General features: G+C 52.7%; 1 protein-coding gene across 5 annotated transcripts; it reads right to left on the reverse strand.

Annotated features, from left to right (window-relative positions):
• Positions 1-16194: 16194 nt before the first annotated feature.
• On the reverse strand, positions 16195-23563 carry SH2D6 (SH2 domain containing 6). 5 transcript variants are annotated; one of them, XM_045193915.3, is made up of 16 exons: positions 23389-23563; positions 22963-22997; positions 22481-22683; positions 22249-22390; positions 21606-21664; positions 20904-20964; positions 20049-20071; positions 19525-19585; positions 19064-19142; positions 18813-18843; positions 18667-18691; positions 18409-18486; positions 18174-18232; positions 17829-17912; positions 17547-17658; positions 16195-16872 (listed from the first exon to the last, which is right to left on the reverse strand). In XM_045193915.3, the coding sequence occupies exons 1-16, from the start codon at positions 23544-23546 to the stop codon at positions 16742-16744; spliced, it is 1341 nt and encodes a 446-aa protein (XP_045049850.2). In that variant the 5' UTR covers positions 23547-23563; the 3' UTR covers positions 16195-16741. The 5 variants fall into 5 exon arrangements, with proteins under 5 accessions (XP_045049850.2, XP_045049848.2, XP_045049849.2 ...); XM_045193913.3 differs by having other exon boundaries at positions 16202-16872; positions 17500-17658; XM_045193914.3 differs by having other exon boundaries at positions 16203-16872; positions 17500-17658; positions 18174-18229.
• Positions 23564-27212: the final 3649 nt, after the last annotated feature.

Raw genomic sequence — 27212 nt, forward strand, 5'->3', positions numbered from 1 at the left:
CACCAATTCATTTGATTCTGAGATAGCCCAGTAAAGTACTCAGAGTCCTATTTGGTGGATGAAAGAACCTGGGGCTGAGAGGAATCAAACTGACCTCTCAAAGTCACCCAGGTCCTTGTTTCCCCAAGTAGAGTCCATCAATGTCACCCGGGAACTTGTTAGAAACACAGGCTCTCGGGCCACAGGGACCAGAACCTGCTTTTCAACAAGAACCTCAGCTGATGTGAAGAAACTTCAAAGCTGGTCTGGGTAGTTGTTAGAGGAATCTGTACTAGACACCAGCCCTCTAGGTTGGGCCCCAATCACCAACGTTTCACAGAAATACCCCAAGGTTACCTGCAACTCTCAGAAGCTCAGCCAACAGCAGAAAGTGAAACTGATGGAGTGGGGAACTGGATGGTAAGAGAAGAGTGGAAAAGGGAAGTCAAGTTAAGGGGCATTTGTGGCAGTTATGCTATGTGCCCGCTGGGGAGCAAGACGTGGGAACCCATCAGAGAAGACAGCAGCCCAGCGTATAGGGGCAAGCTATGTAATGTGGCGGATTGCCAACGCTGGAGAAGGCGCGGCTCCATCCGGAGTGGAGGGCCTTCCTGAACAGGAGGGGGCAGGTAGTGCTGGAGTGTGGTGAGTCCTACAGACCAGGCAAGTGAGTGCAGGATTGAGCTGGTGGGCTGTGAAGGGTCCTTAGAAGGTCTTGTCTGGAAAATTTCCCATGCTCATTTCTTTCCCTCTGCTCCCCTCACCGGTCTCTCCTCAGGGAAACATCTGTGTTTACAATGGCCCTTAGGACACTGCAGCTGGCACAGCTGCTCTCTGCCAGTTAACATCCATAATTGCCCTTCAGGAGCCTCTCCCCCTTTCTAAGTCTCAATAAAAACTACCACTTTTCACCCAGTCACTCAGCTACTCTCCTCACCTTGAGAATGATCCCTGACTCTTCCCTTTCTCATGACCCCCTTTAGGTCAGTTGCCTCTGCCTCTGAATTTTTTTTATAGGAACCCTTTATCCTTAAATGGTCTGTATATCCAGTATTTCCACCCCCCGCCCCCACAGGAATCTTTGGAAGTATCCTTCTTGAGTTCACATTTCGCAGGCTCAACTATAGTTCCTAACTCTCCATGCCTTCCTCCCACCTGACTATACTCACATTCCTTGGTGCACCTGTTGAGACAGCCACCCCGTCCCTCCCCTCCCCTCCCTCAGATCCTTCCTGTCTATTCCTGCTTATCTGCTGCTGCCCGGTAATGTCTCCACCTTTGTGTCTTCTACTCAAAGCCTGCCTGCCTTTCTATGACCATCATATGTGTTCGCTTCTTACGTTGGGATTAGTCAGAATGAAGGATTGTGGCTAAGTGGCCCAGATTATAATGAAGTTTCTAATATGCGCAATGCCGTAGAAAAGACTGGAATAAAATAACAACATAGTAACCACAGTGGTCTCTGGATTCTGGGCAATTGGTAAATATTTTCCTGCTTTTTAAAAATATTTTTCCAACTTCTAGGCAAGATGGCAGCATAGGTAAACATATACTCACATCCTCCCACAACCACATCAAAATTACAAGTAAACGACAGAACAAAAATCATTCAGAACCGCCTGAAATCTGGCTGAATGGAAGTCCTAGAACCAGGGAATTAAAGAAGAAGCCACATGGAGACTGGTAGGAGGGGTGGAGACAGAGATCAGGCTGGTCTCACACCCACATGTAGTGGATAAAAATTGGGAGGAATATGTTGACTACAGAGGTCCACCCTGAGTAGCTTGGGGTCCCAGCCCTACACCAGGCACCCAGCCCAGGGTTCCAGTGCCAGGAAAAAAAGCCTCCATAATTTCTGGCTGTAAAAGCCAGTGTGGATTAAGACTCTGAGGGAACCATAGGGCTTGGAGTCCCAGGAAGTTCCTCTTCAAGGACCTAAGCACAGACTTAGTCAGATTCACTCCCTCTGAGCTCCAAAGTCACCAGAGACATATGGGGAGGAACTGAATTGTCTGGCATCAGGGCAAGAGCTGTGGGGACAGCTTTCTCCCAGACAGAAGTGGGCAGGGGGTTGCCATATGTGAGGCACCATCAACCTGGCCCACGCTATTTGCCAGCCCTGGTGATTACCTGAGGCCCCACCTCATCCAACTTTTGAGCCAACCCAAGCTGTTTGCAGTGGCTATCTTGGCTCATGCTTCAGACTTTCCTAAATCCTCTCAAACAAGTAGCATCTGGCCTCTGCAAGCTCCAAACTTCTTGCTAAGTGAACCTACGCCTGGCACTAACAGCAGCTGGCCTTGGTTCTCAGCTTGGCCTCACCTGAGCACTTCCAAGCTTAGCACAAGTAGCTGCCATGAGCAGATCGCTGTGTAGCTCATACTGGGAAGCCCAGGGCATAACACAGTCAGTGGCTGACCTTGGTCTGCACCTCCCAGGACGCCCCAGAGCCAGCACACCCAGTGGATAGATTCAGACCATTTAAAAGCGTCACCACCCAACCACCTCCCCAAACAATACATTCAAGTGGTGGACTCAGTGGGCAACAGAGCCCTGCTGAAGTAAGTCCTGCTCTGTCAGGGGGGTCACCACACAGATGATCCTCCATGGTGGTCGGTGGTCAATGGTAACAGCAGTCTTTGTAGCTGATTGGCCAGGTGTGTAAATCCCTCCCATTGACATGCCAGGAGCAATCAAGGCTCAACTACAAGAGGAGGATGTACACAGCCCACACAGGGTGTGTACCTGAGTGCCCAGCCTGGGTGATTGCGGAGACTGTGCCACTGGACCCTACAGAACACCTATTACATTAGGCCACACTACCAACCCTGGGATACATAACAGGCCTACACTTGTATGTAGAAATAACCACAGGGAGGCTGCCAAAATGAGGAGACAAAGAAATATGTCCTAAATGAAAGAGCAAAGCAGGACTCCAGAAAAACAGAATGGAGGCAAGCAATCTACTAGATTCATAGTTCAAAACACTGGTTATAAGGATGCTCAATGACTTTGGTGATAACCTCAATAGCATAAAAAAGGACCAGTCAAAAATGAAACACTAAGTGAAAGGAATAATTTACAGATAATTAACAGTTGAGTAGGTGAAGCTGAGAATCAAGTCAGCAATTTGAAACATAAGAAAGCAGAAAACACCCAATCAGAACAGCAAGAGAAGAGAATACAAAAAATGAGGATAGTGTAAGGAGCCTCTGGGACAACTTCAAGCAAGCATGCCAACATTCTCATCATGGGGTGCCAGAAGAAGAGAGAGAGCAAGAAATTGAAAACCTATTTGAAAAAACAATGACAGAAAACTTCCTTAATTTGGTGAAGGAAATGGACATACAAGTGCAGGGAGTCCCAAACAAGATGAATCCAAGAGGCCCACTCCAAGACACATCATAATTAAAATGCCAAAGGTTAAAGACAAAGGGAGAATCTTAAAAACAGCAAGAGAAAAGCAATTACCTACAAGGGAGCTCCCATAAGACTGTCAGCTGATTTCTCAGAGAAACTTTGCAGGCCAGAAAGGGTTGGCAGGAAATATTCAAAGTGATGAAAAGCAAAGACCTACAACCAAGATTACCCTACCCAGCAAAACTATAATTTAGAATTGAAGGACAGATAAAAAGCTTCCCAGACAAGAGAAAGCTAAAAGAGTTCATCCCCACCAAACCTGTGTTATATGAAATGTTAAAGTGTCTTCTTTAAGAAGAAGTATTAATAGAAAAAAAAAGATTAAAAATATGAACAATAGCCCTGACTGGTGTGCCTCAGTTGGTTGGGCATCGTTCCACAAAGCAAAAGGTCATCAATTCAATTCCAAGTCAGGGCACATGCCTGGGTTGTGGGTTCAGGTATAGTCCCAACATATGGTCCCAGGTCTGGGAGCAGGCGAGAGGCAACTGATTGATGCTTCTCTCTCACATCTATTTTTCTTTTTCTCTCTTCCTCCCTCCCTTCCCCTCTCTCTAAAAATAAATGTATAAAATCTTTTAAAATATATGAACAATAATATGTTAATAAATACATATCTATCAACAATTGGATCTAAAATACAAAATAAACAAACAAGGAGAGCAGAAATAGACGCATAGAGAACATTTTGATGGTTGCCAGATGGGAGGGGGGTTGGGGAGATGAGGAAAAAGATGAAGGGGTTAAGTACAAATTGGTGGTTACAGAATAGTCACGGAGATGTAAAGTGCAGCACAGGGAGTATAGTCGATAATATTATAATAACTGTGTATGGTATCACATGGGTACTAGATTTATCAGGGCAATAACTTAGTAAGTTATATAATGTCTAATCACTGGGGTGTACACCTGAAACCAATATAATAATGTATGTCAACTGTAATTGAAAAATAAATAAATAAAATTTTTTCCCATTTTCCTTTTTTAAACAATTTTGGGGGGGGATTAAATTTATTCATTTATTTTTAGAGAGAGGGGAAGGGAAGGAGAAAGAGAGGGAGAGAAACACCCCTCTCACCCACTTCCCACCAGGGACCTGGCCCACAATGCAAGCACATGCCTTGACTGGGAGTCGAACCAGCAACCCTTTGATTCACAGGCTGGCACTCAATCCACTGAGCCACACCAGCCAGGGCATATATTTTCCTATTTTCTAGGCTGAATACGTATTATGCTGTAATTACACAAAGAACATAAACTTTATTGTGCTTTTTAAAGAATGACTTGAACCCAGGGAGAGGCTGAGGAGCAGGATATTGATCAGTAAGGTGGTGGTTGGGGGAACCCAGCTATTTGGCCTCGGGAGAATCCAGTGGTTACAGACAGAGACTAACTCAGACCTGGACCTGCAGCTCAGTTTTCCCCTCATTCTGTGACATTGGGGAAGTTAGTGAACCCTCAGTTTATACGTTTGCTAGTTGTGTGGCCTTGGCAAACTAATTTAACTTCTTTAAGCCTCATTCATTCAACAACTTTAACAACTGAGGAGCTATGTGCCAGGAACCACTCTAGATGCTGGTGTCTTGCAGTACACAGTTCAGACAAATTCTCCACCCTCAGAAAGTTTTATATTCTAAAGAGGAGAGGCAGATAATTAAAAACCAAAAAGATATTTTTATGTGTACACATTCATGCACACACACACAATATGCCAAGTTGTGATAAGCGTTATAAAATAAATGCAATGAGTGGCTTTCTCTACCAAGTACCCCAGCACCTTTCCCCACTCCCTTTCCCCCAGGTGTGGCTTCCTTGCCTCTCTGTCCTAAGCTCCAAGGACTCTTCTTTTGTCTCCGTAACTGGTTTCCTGAGCCCATTTCTTCTATGCTCACTTCTACCTCTGTGACTTTCTCAGTAAACTTTCTCTTATAGTTTGAAAAAAAAATCAAAGAAGGATCTAGAGTATGCAGTGTGGAAGAGTTTGCTATCTTAAATAGGGTGGTCCAGGGAAGGCTCACTGAAAAGGTGACATTTAAGCAAAGACTAGAAGGAAATGAGAGAGCCAGTTCTGCGAGTGCCTGGGAGAGAAAACTGCAGACCTGGAGGACAGCTGTGAGGAGGCCTACAGGCAGGAGTAGGCTAGGGTGTCAGAGGAGCAGCAAGTAGGCCAGTGCAGCAGGAGCAAAGTAGGGGGAGTGGCAGGAGATGACACCAGGAAGGTGGCAGTGGGCCAGATGACTTGGAGCCTGGTAGGCTGCATCACGACTCATTGGCTGGGAGTAGTGGGAGCAAGGGAAGTCGCAGATGTGTTCTGAAGGTGGAGCCAATGGGATTTACTGATATATGTTGACTATGAAGTGTGAGCAAAAGAAGTGCATCAAGGAAGAGTCCTTGGACTCTTGAACTCTTTTTGGCCTGACCACTGGGTCCTGAGCTAGGGAAGGCTGTAGAAGGAGCAGGTTTAGGGAGAAAATAAAGGTCTGATTTTGGATAGTGTGTTTGCCTGTCTATGAGACCTCCGGGTCAAGTGTTGAGTAGGCAGTTCAAGCCTGGAGTGCTGGGAACAGACCAGGGATGGAGATGTAAGCTTGGGACCTGTCCGCATAGAGAGATGGGCCTTAAATCTGTTGACCTGGATGAGGTCATCTGAGTGTGAGCGAGGACAGAGAAGAGAAAAACTGAGTCCTGAGACCCTCCAGTGTTAGCACATCAGGAAAAGTAAGAGAAACTAGGAACCCGTACAGAGAAGGAGGGGCTCGCGAACTAGAAGGGGAACTGAGAAAGAGTGGAGACCCAGAGGCCACGTGAGGGTGTTCACCAGCCGTGAGCCCTTGTGTTGCTGTTGCAAGTATTATTGGCGGACTGTCCTGGCTATAGGTGGTGGTTCCATGAGCACGTTATCGATAGTTTCTCTGGAGGAATGGTGTCATTATGCTATACTAAAGAGAGATGACCACTTTCAGTGGGCAATGGTTGACAAAACACTTTCATTTAATTTAATCTATCAGTCATCCCTCACTCGCAATCAGGTGTAACTTGACCTCACATAGCCAGCTGTGGTGGAAATTCAGAGGGAATGAGGCTATAGAGTGTGGTGAGGAGCAGGGTTTGGCAGGAGGCCATGGTGGAATTCCAGGAAGGCAGGTGGGGTCTGAGATCCCACAAAAGTGCTTCGGTCCTGGTCAGCTTGGTGACGGTCAGGTGAGATCCTGACCCCAGACCCAGCTCAGTGGCCTATCAGGATGGCGACATCTTGAGCAGAACGAGAACGCAGGAGGGAGAAACTTGTTAGAGCAGATGAGTTGTTTTATGAGTTCATTGATTTTCAGGTAGAGCTCTCTGTAAGTCCTGACCTGCTACACCTTAGACTTGCCCCTCTCTCACCTTTCTCCATGCTCTGGAACCCCCTCTCTGATTCCAGCACCCTGACATCTACCTGTTCTCCCTCCAGCAGCCCAGCCTTCAGAGCCTCTCGAGTTAGCAGCCCCTCTGGTCCACAGGCCTCCCTGCCGGCCCCTCCCTCCCAGGGTGCCTCACCCACTGACGCCCTCACACCCACACTAGAACTGAGACTGAATTCACAAACCAGCCACGGCAGTTACTCGATGTTCTCGGAAACAAGCAGTCTCCGCCTTGTTCCTGCTGCCTCACTAAACAGGTACAGCTCCTACCTTCTGAAGCCAGTGTCCCTTTTTATTACCCTGTTTCCTGAGAATCTAATCATCCTGGGCACTCTGTGACCTTTAGAGCGAGACCTGCTTTGCTGAAGGGAGTCTTTACATAAAACACAGAACGGGAAGATGAACCAGACAAACCCCGAGGATCACAGATGTGGGGGTGGGGAGGAATAAGGAGGAGGAGAGGATCACAGAGGAAGTCATCCCCTGAGCTAGAGAACTGTACACTTTGCACTTTATGGAGGGACAGGCTCTTCTTGTCATCCAGTTGTAATTTGCAGCACTTGGTACAGTTCATGGTCAAGGAACAGAATGTTTTGCCTCAGGATTATTTGCCCGTAGGGAGCCAACTGACAACCTTGGCCTTCTGAGCAAGGGCATAAACTGAGCCAACCATGCAAGAAAAGGACTAATGAGGTTCAGGGCTGTGGGTCAGTGACTTTGGTGGTCAGGGATGTGTGCGTGTGTCCAGGTAGCAAACTTCAGGGCCTTAGATGCCTCTGGGAGAACCGCACACCCTCTGCTTCTGTCCTATGATTCAGGCCACATTGTTGACCACTGCCAAGGGGCGCACAGCTCAGAGTCCAGTTCGGAGTCCAGCTCAGAGGGGGTGGCGGAAGGAGAATCCTTGACCCTACCCTTCAGATGTCCACACCTCAGTCTGGTTATGGCAAAGAGACATTTAAGAATGCAAGGTCATTTAGAAGGCAAAGAGAATATAATAGGGAGGTGGGGTGATGGTGTGGGAAGAGCAGGGTGCCCCAGCTTCTTGTGTGATCTTCAGTCCCCTTAACATCTTTGCTCCTCAGCTTCTTGTCTGAGAAAAGCGGCCAACACTATCTGCTGTCTTCACTTCTTCCTCAAGCATCCAGTGAAGTAACAGGTAGCAGGGCAGTGAAAGGGAGAGAGCTGAAACACAGGCCTGCTGTGGGAAGGTTATCTGTGATTGCTTCCTATCCATTCTCAAGCAATGTTCAAAGTGGGGGAATTTCTCCTTTCTCACCCCAAGCAGAAAACTTAAGCAAGATGTGACCTGGCTAAGTGAGCTCTGATAATCAAACACCACTATATTGGCCCTGACCGGCATGGCTCCGTTGGTTGAGCATCATCCCATAAAGCAAAAGGTCGCCGGTTTGATTCTAGGTCAGAGCACGTGCCTGGGTTCAGGTTCAGCCCCCTGGTTGGTGCATAAGAGAGGCAACAGATCAATGTTTTCCCCTTGATGTTTCTCTCCCTCTCTTTCTCTCTCCCTTCCCTTCTCTATAAATTAATTAATTAATTAATTTTTAAAATCCAATGGTTAATCTAACTTATCTCTGGAAAGACAAATAAACTGGTACACTGCTTTTCTCTGGGGAGGAGGAAGGGCAGCTGAAAGAAAGGCGTGGGAGAGACACTTGTTTTTCTCTGTCTTATACTCTTATAATTTTTTAATTTACTACCATGTGATTGTAATCTCTAATATAAAAATAAATATACTTCAAACTTAGACATGATTCTAGTGGTTCTAAGGATTAGTTCAAGGTAGGGCAGAGTCAGGAGCTGGGCAGATGCCGCTTATTTGATCATGAGGGGTTGGTGAAAGGGTAGACAGGAGAGTCAACAAACAGGTTTGGAGCGCCCTGCAGGCCAGGCCTGTGCGGCCCCGGAGCTGGGTATCTCATCTCTGAGTCCTTCCAATGAGAAGGGCACACCTGCCTCCATCCTTGCCTGCAGCTCTGCCAAAGTCTTTCCCACCGGGCGGGAGCTCATCGGGAGGGGCAGGTGCAGCTGGTACAGGCTGTACCTTCCAGTAGGCACTGTGTGCTCACCTGCCCCTGAACCTGGCAGCCTGAGCTCACTGGCCTCAGCAGTTGCATCAGCAACAAGAACTGCTGCTCGGGTCGTGAAGATGTGCGTGTGGCCACCCAGAGAGGTTCAGGCATGGCTGAGGAGAAAGGGCAGGCTCAAGGTGGAACAGGGCAGACGACAAGCAAGGCCTCGTTCAACCCTGTCATCCACAGGGAGGCCAGCGACGGCCACCGCCTCAGCCCCAAGCAGCAGCCCCAGCCCAGCTGGTGCCAGCCCTGGGTCGGTGTGACTCAGAGCCGCTGTCTGAGTGAGCCACACAGGCGCAGGGGCAGCAGCTGCAGTGCTCCTGGTTCCTCCCCGTGTTCTGCTTCCCAGAAGGTTTCCAGGCCTTCCCAGACGGGCTTGGCCTCAAGCTGGTACCCCGAGTCCACAAGTCCTATTCTCCCAGCCTTTTACATCTAAGAAAAGTTCCTCTGTCTAAACCGGGTCCCTAAAAGAACACCCCTGTGGGGCAGAACCAAGGCAGCACAAGGCTGTGGGAAGACCCCGTGGGCATGACTCCTGGTCCTGCCACTGGAACTCCCTGGACTCCCTGGATCCCCTGGACCTCAGCTTCTTCACCTAGGGCCTCCTCCATGTCACAGCACTGTTGCTAGGATCTCTTGAAGCACTAATTAGTCGTGAAAGCACTTTGTAAAAGCAGGCACACATGTTACCCATGTTATATTGTTATTATTATTTTACCTATTTTAGTAAATAGAAGCTGAATGGATCCTCATCCTGATGATGAGCTGACGATGCCTTGAGGGTCCTCAAGAAGGTGGTAGGGCCCTGGCATTCCAACCTTGGGCCTGGGCATTAAGAGTGAGAGGTGATGGCAGGTGGAGGAAGGTCCACCCTTCTAATGGGATGGGAGGATCTGACCACTCCCTGAAGAGGAAATGAGCTCACATGGAAATGAGCTCCCTGAGGGCTGAGGGATGCCTAGGCCCTCCATTTCTACCACATAGGTCCCCTTAAGTCAGGGCTCCGGCTCCCCGCACTACTTACAGGCTGCCTGTGCAGGGAGCAGGGCTGACTGAGAAATGCTCAGCGCCTCCCCATCTCCAAGCAGCATCTGCTCTCAGAATCTTAGGTGGCCCTGCTATACTTCCCGAAGGAATAGAGGTAAAGATCTAGGAAGGCCAAGGGAAAAAGTAACAAAGAGGTGTATTTTCTAGGCTGCAGTGAGGTGCAAGAGGCTCTGTATGCTAAAGGCAGGCTGAGCTCACCCACCCCCCGCCTTGCATCATCTGCAGAGCTGACTCCCAGGCCCTGGAAATCAGGCAGGAGGCTCCCAGGAACTTCCTAGCCTTGCCTCTTGATCTCAGGGAGAGGGTGTCAAGGCAAAGCAGTCAAGCCTGGGCATCCCATTTCTGGGTCACACAGCTGCCTCAGCTTCCAGCTTCCCAGGCAGCAAACAGCCTTGTGTGATCAAGGGCAGACACAGCTGAAGGCCCTGGGAGATTTCCCAGCCTGCCCGAGGTCTCCTTGCTGGAAGCCTTCCTAAAGTGGGTGGCATCTCTCAGGTCAATCTGGAAACTTTGGGGCTGATTTCTCTCTGGCCCTTGACATCACTTCTTTAAAAACCCTCTACCAACAGCTGCAGGTGCTACAGACGTGGGCAGGCAGTGTATGGGGAGAATTCCAGGGTGGCCTTTCATCTCACACTTGATTTATTTATGATTCATCTCAGAATTGAATGTGGCAGGAGGTTCACAGACACACTCCTGGCTCTACTATTCTCCCTTGAGCCCAGCCCCAGTATTTGGGGTTTATAGCATCCATGAGAGCTGCCTGGACCCTGCCTGCCCCTGGTCCCCTTAAGACACAAAAGTGTAAGTGCACGGGGGAATTGAGTCTGTTCCAAGTGTGATGACAGTCCCTCTTCATCTCCCCTCTTCCCACAGCTTCTTAACAAGGTGTGTGGAGTTCCCGGGCTCTCTGGAGAGCATCCATCGCTCTCCTTATTCGCTGGCCAGTGCTCTCCTGCCAGCCTCCTGCTCAAGCCCACTGGGGCCCTGTCTGTGACGTACTGAGAGCTGAGCTGTGGGCTGAGGGCAAATGAAAGGAGCCCCAAGAAGGCAGGTAGAGTGAGCAGGCTGGGGAGCAGGGACACAGGGTTCCTGATGGGACTGGGGCCTGGGTCAGCCCCAATTTCGTGCTTCTGGTCTCTCCTGGATGCAGTTTCCAAGTTTCCCTCAATTCCTTTCCATCTCTAGGCCTGAGCCCCAGCCGAGGTGGTGCTAGAGAAAGAAATGTATATAACTCCCACCCATCACAGACTCCTGTTCCCTCCCTGGCCCTTAATTTCCTCGTCTGTAACAGGAGGAGACAGCACAAGATGGCCTGGGGCTCCCAGCTCAGATGTTCTAAGTCTGTGATACCATTCTTCGGCTGGAACTTCCATCCCTTTTGATGCTCTCCCTCTCACCAGCCCCTGGGTTGGTGTTTATTCTTGGGTTTTTGCTCCTGGTCTCTGACGTCTGTTCTTCTGACTTCCAGGCCTGCGTGGAGGCTGGGCTGGATCCACCCCTTATCTCATGACAAACATTAGGCTATTCAAAACCACATTTGTCTTTTATAAACTGTACTTCCTGGGTTATCATGTAATCCAGAGTACACTGAGGATGGGGCGCTTCTGCCAAGGAGCAGGCAGAAGAACTCAGCCCAGAGGGCCAGCCTTGTGGGGCTGAGCAGAGATCTGTGTGGGCGGAGATAGACAATGTGGGAGAGGCCAGCCCGGCTGTGAGATATAGTCCAGGCAGCAGTGTGCTTGGCCCAGGGCCTGAGGATCTTGGAATATTGAAGCTGGGGAGGCCCTCCGAGGCCATGTAGGCTGACCACCCTGTCGCTTCCACCTCATTTTAAAGATGAGACTCAGCAGAATCAAGTGATCTGAAAGTATATATTAATAGCAAAAAAGGAGGAAGAATTTTTTGTCCCTTTAAAGAACGGTTCTTTGCTTCAGGAAAAGCTCCCTCGGTGGGTTGCATTTTTCTTTTTGTTACTGACCGGTGATATCGTCATCATGGCCCATTGTGGCTTTGAGGACCAGACTTGGAAACCGTGTCCCTGAAGTCCTGCTCCTGGGGACTTTTTCCCCTCAGCCAGATTTGCAAAGCAAAGAAGAGGAACATCTGGGAGAACTTAGGTCAAAAGCAATTTGATTGATTGATTGAATTTAGAGAGAGGAAGGGGGAGAGAACATCAATTTATTGTTCCACCTATCTCCGCACTCATTGGTTGATTCTTGTCTGTGCCCTGACCAGGGATCGAACCTGCAACTTTGGCATATCAGGACGATGCTCTAACCAACTGAGTTACCTGGCCGGGGCTATCAAAAAGCAATTTTAAAATGGCCTTAGTGTAAACGGCCACAGTGGCCCTCAGGGCAGCAGGATCATAGTTGCTCACAATGGAGGGCAGGCAGGGTGTCTGCCAGGGTGCCCGGGGCCAGCTAATACTGGCTCCCTGCTCGGCAGACTCTGGTAGGTAGGCAGGTAGGCAGGTAGGTAGATGGGTGGCTGGCTCCTCTCATATCTTTGGCACACGAGGAGGGCTCTGGGAGTATTGATTCTGGAAAGACAGTGAGTATTCCGGGCCTTGTCCTAGTGGAGAAGGGCTGTTTTTTTTTTTTTAATATTCCCTGACTTGAGGGTCCTTAGAGCATGGGAATGACATGGGGAGGAAAGCCCTTGAGTAGGTGCTGGAAGAGGAGTGAGAAGCTAGTTCAGTACCTGGCACAAAGCGTGCACTCAGTAAATACGTGTGAGTGGCGTGTGGTGTAGTTCACAGAGGGTCTGGAACCAGCCGCACAGGCTGAATTCTGGTTCTACACCGACCCTGTGCTTTAGGTACTTCTTTAATGATCCCAGACTTCAAGGACACAAGGGCCTGCACCAAGCAGTCGTCTTCTTTACAAATACCAGAGGCCACACTCCCCTAGTTTAGACTTAAAAAGAAATGTCCAGCTCACACAGCTGGGAGGGGCACTGTGGCAAAAGCCAGGACTTTGGGGTAGCGGTCAATGTCTCCGAGACTAATTTTTTGCCTGTCTTTGCCTGACTTCTGCAGACAGGCTCTGTCCATGTGGCGGGGAAGGTGCCCGTTTGCAGCCCAAACTCAGCTTTGGAAAGGGGCTTCTCAACATCAATAAATCCATCTCAAAGGCGGCTTTGATTGGCCCCCTTTGGTCCTAGCCAGTGGGTCACATGCCTGGTCCTATGACGGGAGAAGTGGGTGGTGTTACCAGGAGGACGGGAACGGGAAAGCCAGGCGAGCGAACAAAACAGCAACCACAGTATCTATAACACCTAAAGGTCACATGGACGCGTGTGTGTTGGGGAAACTCGCGTCAGGAGAAGCCCCCGAACATGGAGTACTCAGGCGGGACCAGAATCAGGCTGGACCTACTCACGGTTAGGATTATTACTAGGTGTGAAGCGTTTAGCCCCACTATGTGTCAGGCTCCGTGTTAGGCTAAGTGTATCTCATATACATCGTGTCTCATCCTCACAACAGTCCAAAGAAGTAGATGTTATTAGCGGCATTTTAAATGTGAAGAGACATAGGTTAGGCTCATGCAAGCAGTGAGTGGCTGAGCCAGGTTCAAACCTGGGTCCTTTGGACCCCAGAGCGCCAGTTTTTCCCGAGGTTGGGCTGCCTCTAGAGAAACCACAGCTGAGAGCTTGCTAGGTGGTTCCATCGAGCACACTCTGGCCCCAGCAGGTATGGTTTTACAAGGGCCGGTAACTGCGGCTTTCCCGTCCTTCCCGACTTCGCACTTCCTCAGCTCTCCCCAGCCCTGCAGATCCTTCCCGGCCAATGGAGACAGGTAACCACTCTCAGTAATATATGGGCTTCTTCACCAAATGGCATTTCTCCAAGACTTGATCCCCCAGTTGGTAACCCTGCCTGGAATTTTCTAGAGTCTGGCCTGCTGGGTGAGAGGAGATGGGGATGAGGTGTGTGCAGAGACACTGGCACGGCAAACCAGTCAAGAGGTGTCGTCTCTCACCTGAATCATAGACCTGTCAGCAGCCGCTCACTGTTCTCCCTGCTTCCTGCTGCCCTCAAACCCTTCAGCACTTCACAGCTGGAGCTCTCCTCCTAAAATACCATTCCTCCTGCACCCAGCCCTGCTCAGGGCTGGCTCCCGTTTGCCCACACTCATTACAGCAGCCTCCCAGGCTCCTCCAGACCTCCCTCCCCACCCTCCACCAACGTTTGCAGCTTTCTCACCCACCACTGCCCCTGGCACTCGGGAAGGCAACAGACTTGGAACAGTAGCATAGCATGAACCATATGTGGTTCCTTAAATTAATTAAAATTAATTACATTATTATTAAACATTCAGTTCCTCAGTCACACTAGTCACACTTCAAGTGCCTGATAACCTCTTGTGGCTACTGTACTGGACAACGTGGATAGAGAATGTTCCTGTCATCATAGAAACTTCTGTTGGGCAGCACTAGCTTTGACATTTCTCTTTCCAAGGAAGCCCTTATCAAGGGATGGTATCAGCCCTGGCTGGGTGGCCCAGTTGCTTCAAGCATCATCCCAGACACCAAAAGATCACCGACTCCCAGTCAGGGCACATGCCTAGGTTGCAGATCCGTGTATGAGAGGCAACCTAATGTCGGTATTTCTCTGTCTCTCTCCCTTCCTCTCTCTTTAAAATCAATACACATAACCTCGTATGAGGATTTTTAAAAAATAATTTTTAGGGAATGTTATCAGCTTTAAAGAATCTAGGGTAGATTTGACCTGTTCTTTGACTCAACAAGTATTTGGCATCTACTATATTCCAGGCCCTGAATGCACGGTAGTGAAAAGGCCATTGCTAGGATGTCCTGAGTGCCTGCGCCCAGACTGGAGGAGCCATGAAGGCTTCCTGGAAAAGGGAACATCGAAGCACAGAACGGGGCTGGGGAGGCGACAGCCAGGCTGAGTCACTCTCCAGACCATGTTCTTTTTGGCATTCAGGGTCGGGCCCTTATTACAGGCAGTCCCCACTGCCGAGACTGCTCCTTCTCTTTTTCCCAGGGAGGGAAGGCATGGAAGCTAGCTAGTTCCTTGAACTTAGTCCCTCAACTGAGGGTGGGTCCTTGTAAGGACCACTCCCCAGAGTCAGTCTGGGGAAAGTGTAGAGGAGAGAAGTCACTCCAGTCCAGGACCTATAGGGAGCCAGAGCTGGCTGGCAGAGCTGAGGGCGGCTGTCTTGGGGGTCTCCTATCCCCCTGCCTCTGCTACAGCCCCCAGCTGCTCATCCGCTCCCCACATACGTGTATGGTAGGGCTCACCCTCCCCGCACCCTGTGCCAGCTGCTCCGTCCTGATCCTCTTCCTGGCGCCCCGGGGGAAAACTACCCCCTTGCTGTGACTTGAAAGTGCTTATTTGGGTGAGAGGAGCTAGAGTACTGCACATCAGGTCCGGCGGTCGCTTTAGGAGGAAAGCCTCACTTAACCTTCCTGACCCTGGGATAACTGGGTGGGAACGATTATCTTCCTCTGTAACAGAAATCCAGGCCCAGACAGGGTCATTTGCGAGAGCGGCAATGACGGCGGCAACCTTCAACGCCGGATGGGCAGGCCCCGACCAAGATCGCTCCCAGCCTCGCACTCGCATTCCGGTGTCCTCGGCCATGCCCTCCCGGTTTCCCCTGGGATCCCGCGCCTCCCGCAGGTCCAGAGCCCAGGGTCCGTCGGCAGGCGTGGCCTGGGGCCGGAGTGGGTAGGAGTGCAGGCCCAGCGTGCCAGCCTGTGCGCTGGGCGCCGCAGAGCCGCCCTTTGTTTCTGCGGAGTCACAGTCACATGGCGCTTCCGGCTCCCGGTGTTCCGGGCGCAGCGCCAGGCCCGGACCCCCCCACCCCCTCCACCCCGTCCTGCCTTTCCCCGCCCCACCGCCCAAGTCTGAGCTCCGAGCCTTGGAGCGCGCTGGGCCTCGCGGCCTGCGCCTGCAGCCAGCGCTGCCCGGATGGCCTCTCCTGCTCTCGGAGCGCCGCCACTGGGCCACCCTTGGTACTCTAGGACTGGCGAGCCCAGTATCCAGGGGTTTCCTGGGTTCGCCTGTACTTAACTCCATTCTCACTATTTACGGAGTGGCAGATACACATTGCGCCTCCCTCCCTAACCCTCTCCGACCACCCGCAAACATAGCAAAACAAAAACCAGCCACCCTGGAGATGGTCCTCAGCACAGACCATGTAAGGGCAAACGCCCCAGTCAGTGGGCAGAAATGGGGCTGGCCCTATCGCCCTGGCCTGGCCGCCGCTGCTGTCACTCCCAGCACTAGGCTGTGCCCTGGGACACTTGAGAACCTCGGAGCCTCATGGAAGCCACCTCTGCTTCGCTCAGCAAATTCAAGAATTTTTCCAACAAGTGTTTATTGAAAGCAAAATATGCACAGGGTAACCAAGTCCCTCCGAGAGGCCAGCCCTGTATTAAGCCTTCAAAAAACGTGAGAGGATTCTCTTTGTGTCCCAGCAGTGCCCATGCTGTCCCCAGGAGCCTCGGTTTCCCCTGAGGAGGCCTTCATCCAGAGCTGCTTGGGAAGCCCTAGCAACCAGGTGGACACAGCCATTCTTGGGGGCTGGGAATGGGGGCCCTGCCTGACCCTTACTTCCCAGCCTTGGAGAGGCAGTAGGGAGCACAGGGCTGGGCTCTGGGTGAGCATAGCATGGGGTCTCTGGGCAACCTTTTCCAGTGCTTCTCATCGGGGCCTGCAGGAACTGGGACAACGGACAAGGAGGGCCTGGGAGAGAAGAGACACAGCCCAAGGTGGACAGGTGGATGGTGCAGGAGCAACGGATGGGGCCGGAGTGGGCGTGGACATCAGCTGGGGCGCATCAGGGCTTGGTGGGGAAGAGCAGACAGGTGAGTTGCCGGCTGCCACTGTGTCTGTCCACAAGGGGCAGGGGGTGCTGCCTGTAGTGCTGGACCATGGCAGCCACAGAGGAGAAGTGCTGGACAGAGAGGCGAGGCATCGGTGAGTCCCTGGGGCCTCAGGCTGGGAAAAACTTCCTGAAGCAACTGCTGGCCTCTGGCGAGAGGGCTTGTTGACATTTTGTAAATATTTTCCTTCCTGTTTGTGTCACAAGGCTCCACTGCCACTGTGCCACCCAACTCCGGGCCTTGTGCAACTTACCTGTGACGGCACCCGGGGGCATGCTGTCGGCCAGATCATATTTCCAAGGCCAGATGGAAATAACTCTGGGGACCTGCCTCTGCCCCTGTCCTCCAGCACACGGAGCCGAGCACTGGGTCACTGTCTCTAATGTGCAGCCCAGCAAGTGCTGGGCGCCAGCTGAGCCCCGGCACAGACAGGAGTCCGGACTGCCTGGGCCCTGCCCTCCTCCCAGCTAATTCGCTCCGGGTGCAAATGCCCCCACCTAGACCCTGTGCAGACTGAGACAGCAGGAGGAAGTGCCTTTCCCAGAGGAAGGCGGACCTCTGGCCACTGTCATTTCCACCCACTCCAGAAAAACACAGAATGTGGGTTTTTCCCTAGGCAAACACCCCCAGCTAGGCCCAGGGCACTTCTTTGCTGTGTCCCTGTTGCCCTTTAGTCTCCCACCTCATTCAGCACCCACCTCCTCCTGGTGTCTGCCCTCCCGGCCCAGGGCATAGTGGCGCCCACTGTCCAGCTGCCGGATGGGAATGTTGAAGACCCGGCCGTGGAGAAGCACTGCCAAGGTGAGGGGCTGGGAGCCACGAGGGCCTGAGCTGGGGCGCACTGTGTAGGCCCCGTCCTGTGGAGGAGACCCATCCATCAGCCTCATCTTCCACGAATGCACCTGCAGCCCTGACCCTCGATGGCCATCCCCCACCCCTTGCCCCGCCACCCCTGCCTGCTCAGCCAGCCACAGCCCATGGGTGGAAGGGGTTACTGAGAAGGCCCAGGGGCTCTGCGGTTGCCCACCTTTTGGCGTCGGAGCAGGGCATTCTCAACAGCATGTCGGTCGCAGTTCCCCGAGTACCAAGGCTGACCCAGCAGGCTGCTGTCCTACACACACACACACACACACTCACTCAGAGACTGTGTGCTGGCAAACTGGAGGGGGTGGGGAGCAGAGAACCCCAGGTGCAGTTATTTGTGTTCACAGCTGCCTTCCCCAGACTGAGTCTGTGCAAGCTGAACAAAGATGTGTCAGCGCCTGGTACCCAGCATGGTGCCACACGCACATGTTCAATGCGCGTTGCAGTGGTGGACCTTGAGTGTCCCTTGCAGGCCTCCACCCCCAGCCCTCTCCCAGCCCCTCCTCACCTCAGCAGCTGCAGTGCTTCTGGTGGGGGCTGCAGAGGAAGGAGAGGAGCTCCTTCCTGCTGGAAGAAGCAGATTATAGCGCTGGGGCTGGGAGGGGATTAGACAAAGGAGGCTTGGGGCCCAGCTTGGGGAGGTGGAAGAGGTTGGAGGGGCTTGTGCATAGGGCGGAAACTCAGAGCAGGGCACCCAGTGCTACACCCCTCCTCTCCAGGTCTTGGGCTCTGGTAGGACCCACCAGTGAGGCCACACGTGTCCTCCAAGTGAGGGGTGGTCTTGAAGTACAGGTTGGGAGCCTCCTGCTTTGATGCAGATCCTAGAAAATGCCCAAAGGGGTCCCCTCAGGCCTGCTCTCAACTGGAGGCAGAGCTGCTGGGACCCCCTCAGCAAAGTGGGGCAAGTGGGGCTGTGAGAATGTCTGTGACCCACCGGGCTGTGGCAGGGGTGGGAGCTGGCAGGATTCCCCAGGGTTTGTATTGAAAATGTCTCTACTCACCTTTAGAGGTGCCATTCGCTGCTTCCTGGGACACAGGAGGTCTAGTCAGAAGCTACTCGGCCCCGCAGGCCTGCTTCTCTGGGCCTGAAGTCCCACCCAAATCTCCTTCCCTCCCAGCTCACTTCCCCCAACCACAAGCCTCTTACATTCCGGGCCTCCTGGGGGGCTCTGGTGGGCCTTGGGGAGAAAATTGGGGAACAGAGGTCAGGGTCTTTACTTCCTTCAAAAAGGAAGGCCCAGTGAACCCAGAGACCCTAAGGTCAGGGCTGGGGAAGCCTGAGTATGTCTCTCTCTCTCTCTCTCTCTCTCTCTCTCTCTCTCACACACACACACACACACACACACACACACACACGCTCACACGCTCACATACACACGCACCTGGTGGGGCACTTACGTGTGTACTACTGATGTCCTTGGCAGAGGGACTGGGGGCATCGGGCCCTGGGAGCTCAGAGTCTGAGGCAAGGCAGGGACTAAAACAGAGGGCAGGCCCTGCTGGGCTGGGAGAGAGGCGAGGACACCTCGCCGGCCAGGGAGGGGCTGATGCCGGCTGCAGGGCCTGCCGCTTCCCCACAGCCTGGGCTTCCTGGGAACCTTCCAACCAGGCTGCAACCTCAGGGCAGTCCCCCACACAGCCCTGGCTCTATGAGGTCCCTCCCCTGTGGCTGCTGTGGGGGCCACCCAGGACCGAAGGAGGAAGTATGTGTGCCCCTGCGTGCGTCCAAAGGCATATGTGTGTTGGTGGGGGTGGTGAGAAAAGACGAGGGAAGAAAATGGAGTCAGAAGTATGTGCCTCGCTGCAGGCAGCTGAGGGCCTCAGGGCATGATGGATCTGGGGCAGAGGGAGGTGTTCACCTGGACTGGGCTCACACTCCAGGTAGATGTCCTCTTCAGGTTCCTCTGCAGAGCCTGGTACCTGAGGGAGGGAGGGGGGGCTGTGTGGGACGCAGGGTTTGGCAAGTGAGTGGGAGGGAGGGCAGAGCCATCACTAGGGGTCGGGGAGACTACTGGCACCTCACTCACGAGTGAACCTCTTTCTGGGAGCCAACTGGAATGATTAAAACTGCTCCTTTGCCTGGAAGGGGGGCACCCTACAAGCATCTTCTCTCTCAGAGGTGCTCATAGGCTCCAGCTCTCAGACTGTGGGTGGCCAGGAGGAGCTCTGGGTAAGGCCATCTGCAGTAGCTCTAGGGTGCACCCCCAGGAAAAGTGGCTTACACCCTGCCAGGGGCCTGTGGCCAACAGGGAGGGACTCAGCTTTGGGCCTTTTTCCTCAGTCTCAGGGATATTTCCTGGCCCTCCCAGGCACCCCACACCAACCCTGCCAATTTCCTAGCCAGAACCCTAGAGTGTGAGGTGGGAGTGGAGGGGCCGCTCACCACTCGGGCTGGTGCAGTCAGCTCTGGGAGGAAAAGGAGAGGCGCATCAGTCACAAGCGTGGGGAGAAAGGAATTGAGTGACACTTAGGCTGGAGGAGTGGAGCATCCTTCGGACTTATCTGGGGTATCCTCGAAGCCAGCACCGAAGCCCTGGTGGGAAGCCACCCTCACCACCGTCACCTTACTTTACAACCCCAGGGTGCTGCCTAACTTGACCTCCCAACTGATTTGCCAGGCTTGGCTCCAAATGACTTTGAGCTGTTCCAAAAATCAAACCCCTCTAGGTCACGAAGGTTTACCAACCACTGAGCAAGTAAAACACAAATGTGCCTCAGGTTAGCTGTCTGACCTTACGCAGGACGAGGCTGCCCCTCCTGGGGCCCCTTTCAGACGCAAACGTGCTGGCTAAGGTCTCTCCCCATCTGACATCCCCGGCAATGGGGTCACAGGCCTCCAAGTACTTACCTTAGGGGACAGTCTGTGGACAGTGGAGGCAATAATGACATGAATGGAATCAGAGGGCCCCTTGGTGGGGGATGACATTCAGATGTGTCTCAACAGTGAGGGTCCTTCAGGCAGAGCAGGCCCTCACCTGACCCGGAGACCACAGTGGACTCTGCTGCTGTGTGATCTCAGGCAAAGCGTTTCATGTCTGGGGCCTCAGTCTCCTCAACTGCCTGCCTTAGGGGGATCGGCAGGGCAGGTGAAAATAGGGAGGAACTGGGGGAGTGCAGTGACCAGGTGCAGCATGAGACCAACTGTAAGGCAGCTCAGCTCTACCCTGTGGGGCCGGCCTCCCCTCCTCAGGGCAGGGGAGTGTGTAGGTCCTGGAAAGAGAGAGGACGTCCCCATTACCTCGCCTCCGAGAGGACTGTCCCTGCTTCACAACCTCCTGCAGGTTCAGTGCCGCCTTCAGCTGTGGACACAATGAGTGGTGAGGGAGAACTGGGTGAGGAGGGGTGCGGAGGGGAAACTGAGGCATGGGGAGGCAAGGATGATAGGGCAATGTATATCTGTGCCCCTTAAAAAACACTGCAACGCCAGAGTTAATGTACAAAGGGGGCGACCCTCCCTTTGCCTTGATCCTGTGGCTCTTTGTTGTGAATCTCTCCTTGTTTTTCTTTTTGTTCCAATAAAAGTAAAGGATGAGAGCGGTAGCTTTCAAAGCCCAAAGCACGATCATGGAGGATGAGAGCTCTCAGTGGTTGGCGGCTGAGTGGGGGATCTCTTCCCTCTTCTCCTGAACGGTCCTCAGGCCCCAGGGTCCAGGAAGGGGCAATAGAGCCCGTTTTGTCTCCCCCTCAACCTTCCCATCTCTGGCCAGGGGTGAGTCCTGGGTGATGCTGACTGGGAGGGTGATAGGACCAAGCCAGACAGGGGGGAGCAGCGACTATTCACAGGGTTCAGGCTTCTGATGCATCTAATTTTTCAAGGGTCTCTTGAGTACAGATGTGGGGGAGTCTTGCAAATGAGATGCCTCTTAGATTTATTCTCTGGGAAATGGTAGCCTCTGGTGGGGCAGATGCAGAAGGAGGAGCTTGTGCAGAGGTTGTTCACCTTTTCGAGCTCGGGCTCCGGTGCTGGTGACTTGGATGGGCCCAGGGGACCAGAGTGATCTGGAAAAGACCCCAACCATTGTGAATCACTAGGTTCCGAGTAGGCTCCCATTTTCCTCCTGCACCTAGCCTCTGTTTCCTCCTCTCTCCCTCCTTGCCCTCCCAGCTCACTGGCTTCCTGACAGTCCTGTCTCCATGGCAACTGGAGGCGACCGGCTTCCCTGCCCCCATCTGGCCCAGCCTGGAGAGCCCCCCAGGCATGGGGGTGTGATGTTGGTGTGTTCTCTGGGTACCTCTACCCTTGCTCTGAGGCTGCTGGGATCTCTGAGAAGGAACACCAGGCCCCTGGGACCGAGTAAGGCCTCTGGCTTTCCCATTGTTGCCTTGGTTACACTGCCCCTCCAGACTCCTCTCCCTTTCCCAACTTCCGCCTTCCTTTTCCCCTCCTCCTCCCTTCCTTCTTTCTCCATTTCTCTCTCTCTCTGTCCCTGTTCAGTCAAAAGGCTCCAGCAACTGCCAGCTGAGGCGTCCCCTCACTGCCCAGCAGACACAGAAGAGAGCAGGCCTGCATCCCCTGTCCTTGTGGGGACCCTCCTGCCCTGCCAGACCACCCAAACTTTCTGCCTCCACTTCCCAGCCCTCACCCAGGTACAAAGAGTCCTCTTCAGTTCCAGGAAGGTGGGCAGGGGCTAGTTTCCAGGGCAGAGCCTCACAGGGGGGCAGCTCATACTTATCTTCCTCTTCTTCCTCTCCTTCCTCTTCTTCCCGGGCATTTGGGAATGAGTACTGAGCACAGGGAGGATAGAAGAAGTGCAGGAAGAGTGGTGGCCCCCACCTCCCCCCACTCCCAGCCCCAGGCTCAGCAGCTGAGCTTACCCTGTGTCTCCAGGTCCCAGTGGTAGGCAGAGGAGACGGGCAGGGGACATCTGTTCTCCAACCTGGAGAGTCTGGACAGGAGACTGCTGAGACTGGCCTCATCTCCTGCCAGCCCACCCCCTGTCTAGCACAATGACTTCCTCTCTCTCCCCAGCACAATAAACCATCTGCACTTCCACAGCGGGCCTCAGTGCTTCTTTCGGCTGAAAGGAACCATTCATGACGGGCCTTTCCAACACCGCAGCAGGGCCGGTGACGCAGGCATTGTGGAACGCCTCCCAGCGAGCTGCCTGTTGCACCTAGGCCAGTCCCCTGCCCCACGCACTCCTAATTCTGACCCAGGCAGATGGCAGAGCCAGGCCCCAGTGACTCAGCAGTGCTGGACTATGAGGGGCACAGATGGCAAAGAGGCCACCCAGGGGAGACTCAAAATTGGAAAGGACCTTGTTCTGCCAGACCCCCTCGCCCACTCTGTCACTTACCTACACATTGCGGGGGCGGAAGGGGTGGCCCCAACCTGCAATAAGATTGTAGTCAACTCGGCCCACGTGACCCTTGAGTTTTTGTCAGCCAGGCACTGCACTATCCCAGGCATTCACATCCGTGACCATGTGAATGGAGCCCCTTGGGGCTGTGTGACAGCAGCCTGAGACAGGGCAGCAGGAGTTAAGAGTCTGGGGACAGAGCTAGTGTTCCTGGGTACACGGCTGGGTGAGTCAGTGCCCGAGGGCGGCTGGTAGTAGGCGAACCCCAGTGGTCACAGGGCGGTGGAGGCATGGTCCCACTGGGTGGGCAGGGAGGGCCCAGGCACAGCCAGCATCGCTCCATTGGTGGCGGTGTCCAGGAAAGGGTGGCAAGATAGAGGCAAGAGAGAAGGGAGGGTGGAAAGCGAGGAGCTGAGTACTCACCGGGGCTTGCTTCCCCTGAGCTTGTCCTGGAAAGAGTCAGGGAGGAGGATCCCGGAGTGGTCAGTGCAGCTGGGTGCCTTTCCCTGCCCAGAGTCCAGGGCTCCCGCGGGTGGGCAGGTTTGTGCACCTGGGGCTGCCCCAGAACCAAGTCTCACCATGGCCAAGGTGAAGGAGTTGTGCCTCCCTAAAGTCCAGCTTCTGCCACAAAGGGCGTGGGGACAGAGCCCCTATTGTTCCCATTATTTGCATCTCACAGGTACCTGGAAGGTGGGCCTGCTGTGGCTTCCAACCCCAGACCAACTTCACCCATTGCCACGCCCAGGGCCCAGCCCCTGTCCCCCCACAGCTGTGCTCTCCAGCCCCTCTGCCCCACAGGGGGAAGGGTCCTGCCCTCCGTACCCAGGCCTACAGAGTGAAACAGGGGTTCAAAAGCTTCCTACAGCTCTCTGATCAACTTCCCCTCCTCTTAGAAGCTCAGACTCACCTGGGATCAGCCAGACCAGCCCTTTCCCAATTCTCAGAAGACATGACATTAATGGGCAGATCCAATTAAAAACAGGAAATTGTCCCAGTGGACACTTCTTAAATCCTTTATGCCTGCTTTCATTTGCTGGTGAGTCGTGATCAATGACCAAGGAAATGGAGGTTAGTGAAAAGCTCAGAGATACGCAGTCCGATTTAATTTGAAGGCTTCTTTTTCTGATGGATGTATTTGTTCATTCAGTGAGTATTTATCAGGCGCCCACTATACACCAGACACTGCTGCAGATGCTGCAGGAGACCTGAACAGGCAGCCGGTACACGTGTATTTCCTCAGTGGGTTCTCACAACGGCTTCACGACGCAAGGACCAGTTTTAGCCCTCCTTGTAAGATGAACACACCGAGTGTATGAGTCAGCTCAGGCTGCCATCACAGAATACCACAGATGGGGTGGTTTAAACAACAGAAATTTATTTTCTGTTCTGGAGGCTACAAGTCCAAGATCAAGGTGTCATCAGGGTTGGTTTCCGGTGAGAGCTCTCTTCCTCGCTTGCAGACAACTTCTTGCTGTGTCCTCACATGACCTTTCCCCTGTGCTTGCATGGAGAGAGATCTCTGGTGTCACTTTCTCTTTTTTAATTAATTAATTAAAATTAGTTTAAATTACTTAACTTAATTATTTATTTATTTATTTTAAAAATGTCTTTAATCTTCACCCGAGGGCATTCTTCTCATCGCTTTTATTTTTTTAAAGATTTTATTTACTTATTGTTTTAAAGAGAGGGGAAGGGAGGGAGGACGAGAGAGAAATATTGATGTGAGAGAGAAACATCGATCAGGCTCTCGTACTTGCTCCAACCAGGGACCGAATCCACCATCCAGGCATGTGCCCTGACCAGGAATCAAACCGGCGACCTTTCACTTTGCTGGATGTAGCCCAACCAACTGAACCACACCAGTCAGGGCTCTCATCGGTTTTAGAGACAGAGAAACATCAACGTGAGAGAGAAGCATCAATTGGTTGCCTCCTGTATGTGCCCTGACCGGGGATTGAACCGGCAACCTTTTGGTTACGCAATGATGCTCCAACCAATTGAGCCACACTGGCCAGGGCTGGTGTCAACTTCTCTTATAAGGACACCAGTCCTGTTGAATCAGGGCCTCATCCTTATGACCTCATTTAACTTTAATTACCTCCCTAAAGGTTCTGTCTCCAAATGCAGTCACACTGGGGGTTAGGGCTCCAACATACAGACTTTGTGAGGACACAATTCAGTCCACAGCACTGAGACACTCTGAGAAGCTGAGTGACTTTCCCAAGGCGGTGTAATTAGCAAGTGTGGAAGGTGGGATTCAACCCAAAGTCTGCCTGGCCCAGAGCCTCCACACAAACAACCAAGCCACCCTGTGTTTCATCTAGGGTTGGGTCCTGACCCCACTTCCTGTGATGAACTTGGACATACGGTACTCGTGGACTTCCTTAATGAGCCCATGACTTCCAGTGCTCTGTTACCAGGGTGAATTTAGGAGCTTTGACTTCTGGGGAGAGTTGGAGGAAAAAGAAGGGCTGGAGCTCGGTGTTGATTCTATTCAAATCAGGGAAAGAGGAAACACAGACCGGGATCATGAATATAAGGCCTTTCTAGGGCACTGTAACTTTCCTGTGTTTATTATTTTGGTGAGGTCCTGGCTGTTGGCACGAAGGAGAACTGAAGGCCACGTGCTTGCGTTTTTGGAGGCCACGGTGCTGGGGGCTATGCGGAGAGAGCACCGGGGCTGGAACTGCCGCAGCCTTCAGAGAGGAAGACCAGGTGATTCCTGAGACCTACAGGTCAAAGGCGCTTAAGAAGCCATGAAAAGTCACTGGGGTGGCTGGACAGGGAGCCTATTTGGTGCAGTGGGGAAAGTGAGAAAATAAAAAAACAAAGAGACAGTCCAGGCCTGGAGTCAGAGATGGGGTTTCCTCTCTTACATCCACTCCCTAGCTGACCTTTGTTCCACATTTGGACCATAAGGCAAGGGACAACTAACCTTGCCCAAGGAGACCTCCTATGGAACCAGAGTCGGCAAGTCAAAGGGTTGCTTCCCCTATGTACCTGGACCAGCAACCTAGGTATGTACCCTGACCAGGAATCGAACCCTCAACCTTTCCGTTACAGACTATGCTCCAACCAACTGTGCCACACCAGCCAGGGCAATCGATACAGATTTCAAGAGACTTTACATACCACCCACTGCAAACACCAAACTGAGTGGGTTTCCCAGTCCACAATGCCTTCAACTTGGCCACACCCTCCCTCCGTGCAGGGCTTTGCATAGGCAAATGTCAGGGCCTGGGTGAGCCAAAGGTCCCCAGACGGAGGGTGGAATCAATGTCGTCTCAGGGCAGTGACTGGCCTGGACAGATCAGGAAGGAGGAAAAGGAAGGAGACCGGCCTCCTGGCTCTGTGCCCCAGCCAGGCCTGCAGGACTGCGTCTTGCCAGTTGCACGGGCAGGTGAGGACATCCTCATTCTCCTCATTCTCCATTTCTGGCACAGGGTTGCCTTGTGCACAACCATGGCTGCTCCCTTGGGCCGAGTTTACTGGAAGGAGAATTTCTGGAAACGTATTTTGAAGGTTTCAGTGCCCCACTGTCTGGCAGCACATGACTGCTTGTTTCATGGTCCTTCTAAAGCACAAAGTGATTCTCCCCGTTTTGCAGATCTCGGGTTCTGATCGCTGCGGAGAGCAGCCCATAGTTTACAGGCCCAGGGTGGTCTAAATCCACCCTAAGGAAACAAACCTAGGGAAGTATTTCCGGGTTTGTGTGATCATAAGAATCACTGGGGAACTTGTCAAACGTCTTAGATTCCAGGCCTTCCTGAAATCGTAAGAACTGGATGCTCCAGGAGAAAATTAGGAATCTAGATTACGCCTAACAAGCATCCTAGATCAATGTTGTAATTAGTCAAGTTTGAGAAAGGCTGTTCTGTCGGAGCTGAGCAGATGTGACTGCTGGGACACTTCGAGGATCACGTGCTGCCTGTAGCTCATAGGGAAACAAGGATCCGCAGCAGAGAAGGAGCAAGACAAAGAGCCTGCTCACAAGGGACCACTACGAGCGAGGGAGGGGGCAAACCCGAGGAGAGGCTCCCATCTCCTCGTGTGTAGATGGGGCTATTAATAAGGCGTTTCTCCTGGTGGGCCGGGGGCGGGTCTGAGGGTCAAAGGACCTCACGACATGTGAAACATACAGTGTGTGCACAATGGATGTCAGCTCTTCCCGAGTGGTGGTGCCGTGGCTGAGGTGGCTGTCAGCAGACAGAGACGGTGGTGACGTCTAGCTGGGACCCCTGGTGGAG

This window comes from Desmodus rotundus, chromosome 5 (assembly GCF_022682495.2).
Source record: "Desmodus rotundus isolate HL8 chromosome 5, HLdesRot8A.1, whole genome shotgun sequence".
NCBI lineage: Eukaryota > Metazoa > Chordata > Mammalia > Chiroptera > Phyllostomidae > Desmodus > Desmodus rotundus.

Coding starts and splice junctions, on each gene's coding strand:
- SH2D6 (XM_045193913.3), bottom strand. CDS start 23,546: ATGGTGAGACTTGGTTCTGGGGCAGCCCCAGGTGCACAAACCTGCCCA. Junction 22,684..22,962: donor TCCGCCCCCGCAATGTGTAG/GTAAGTGACAGA, acceptor GGTTCCTTTCAG/CCGAAAGAAGCACTGAGGCC. Junction 19,586..20,048: donor TGACTGCACCAGCCCGAGTG/GTGAGCGGCCCC, acceptor TCCCTCCCTCAG/GTACCAGGCTCTGCAGAGGA.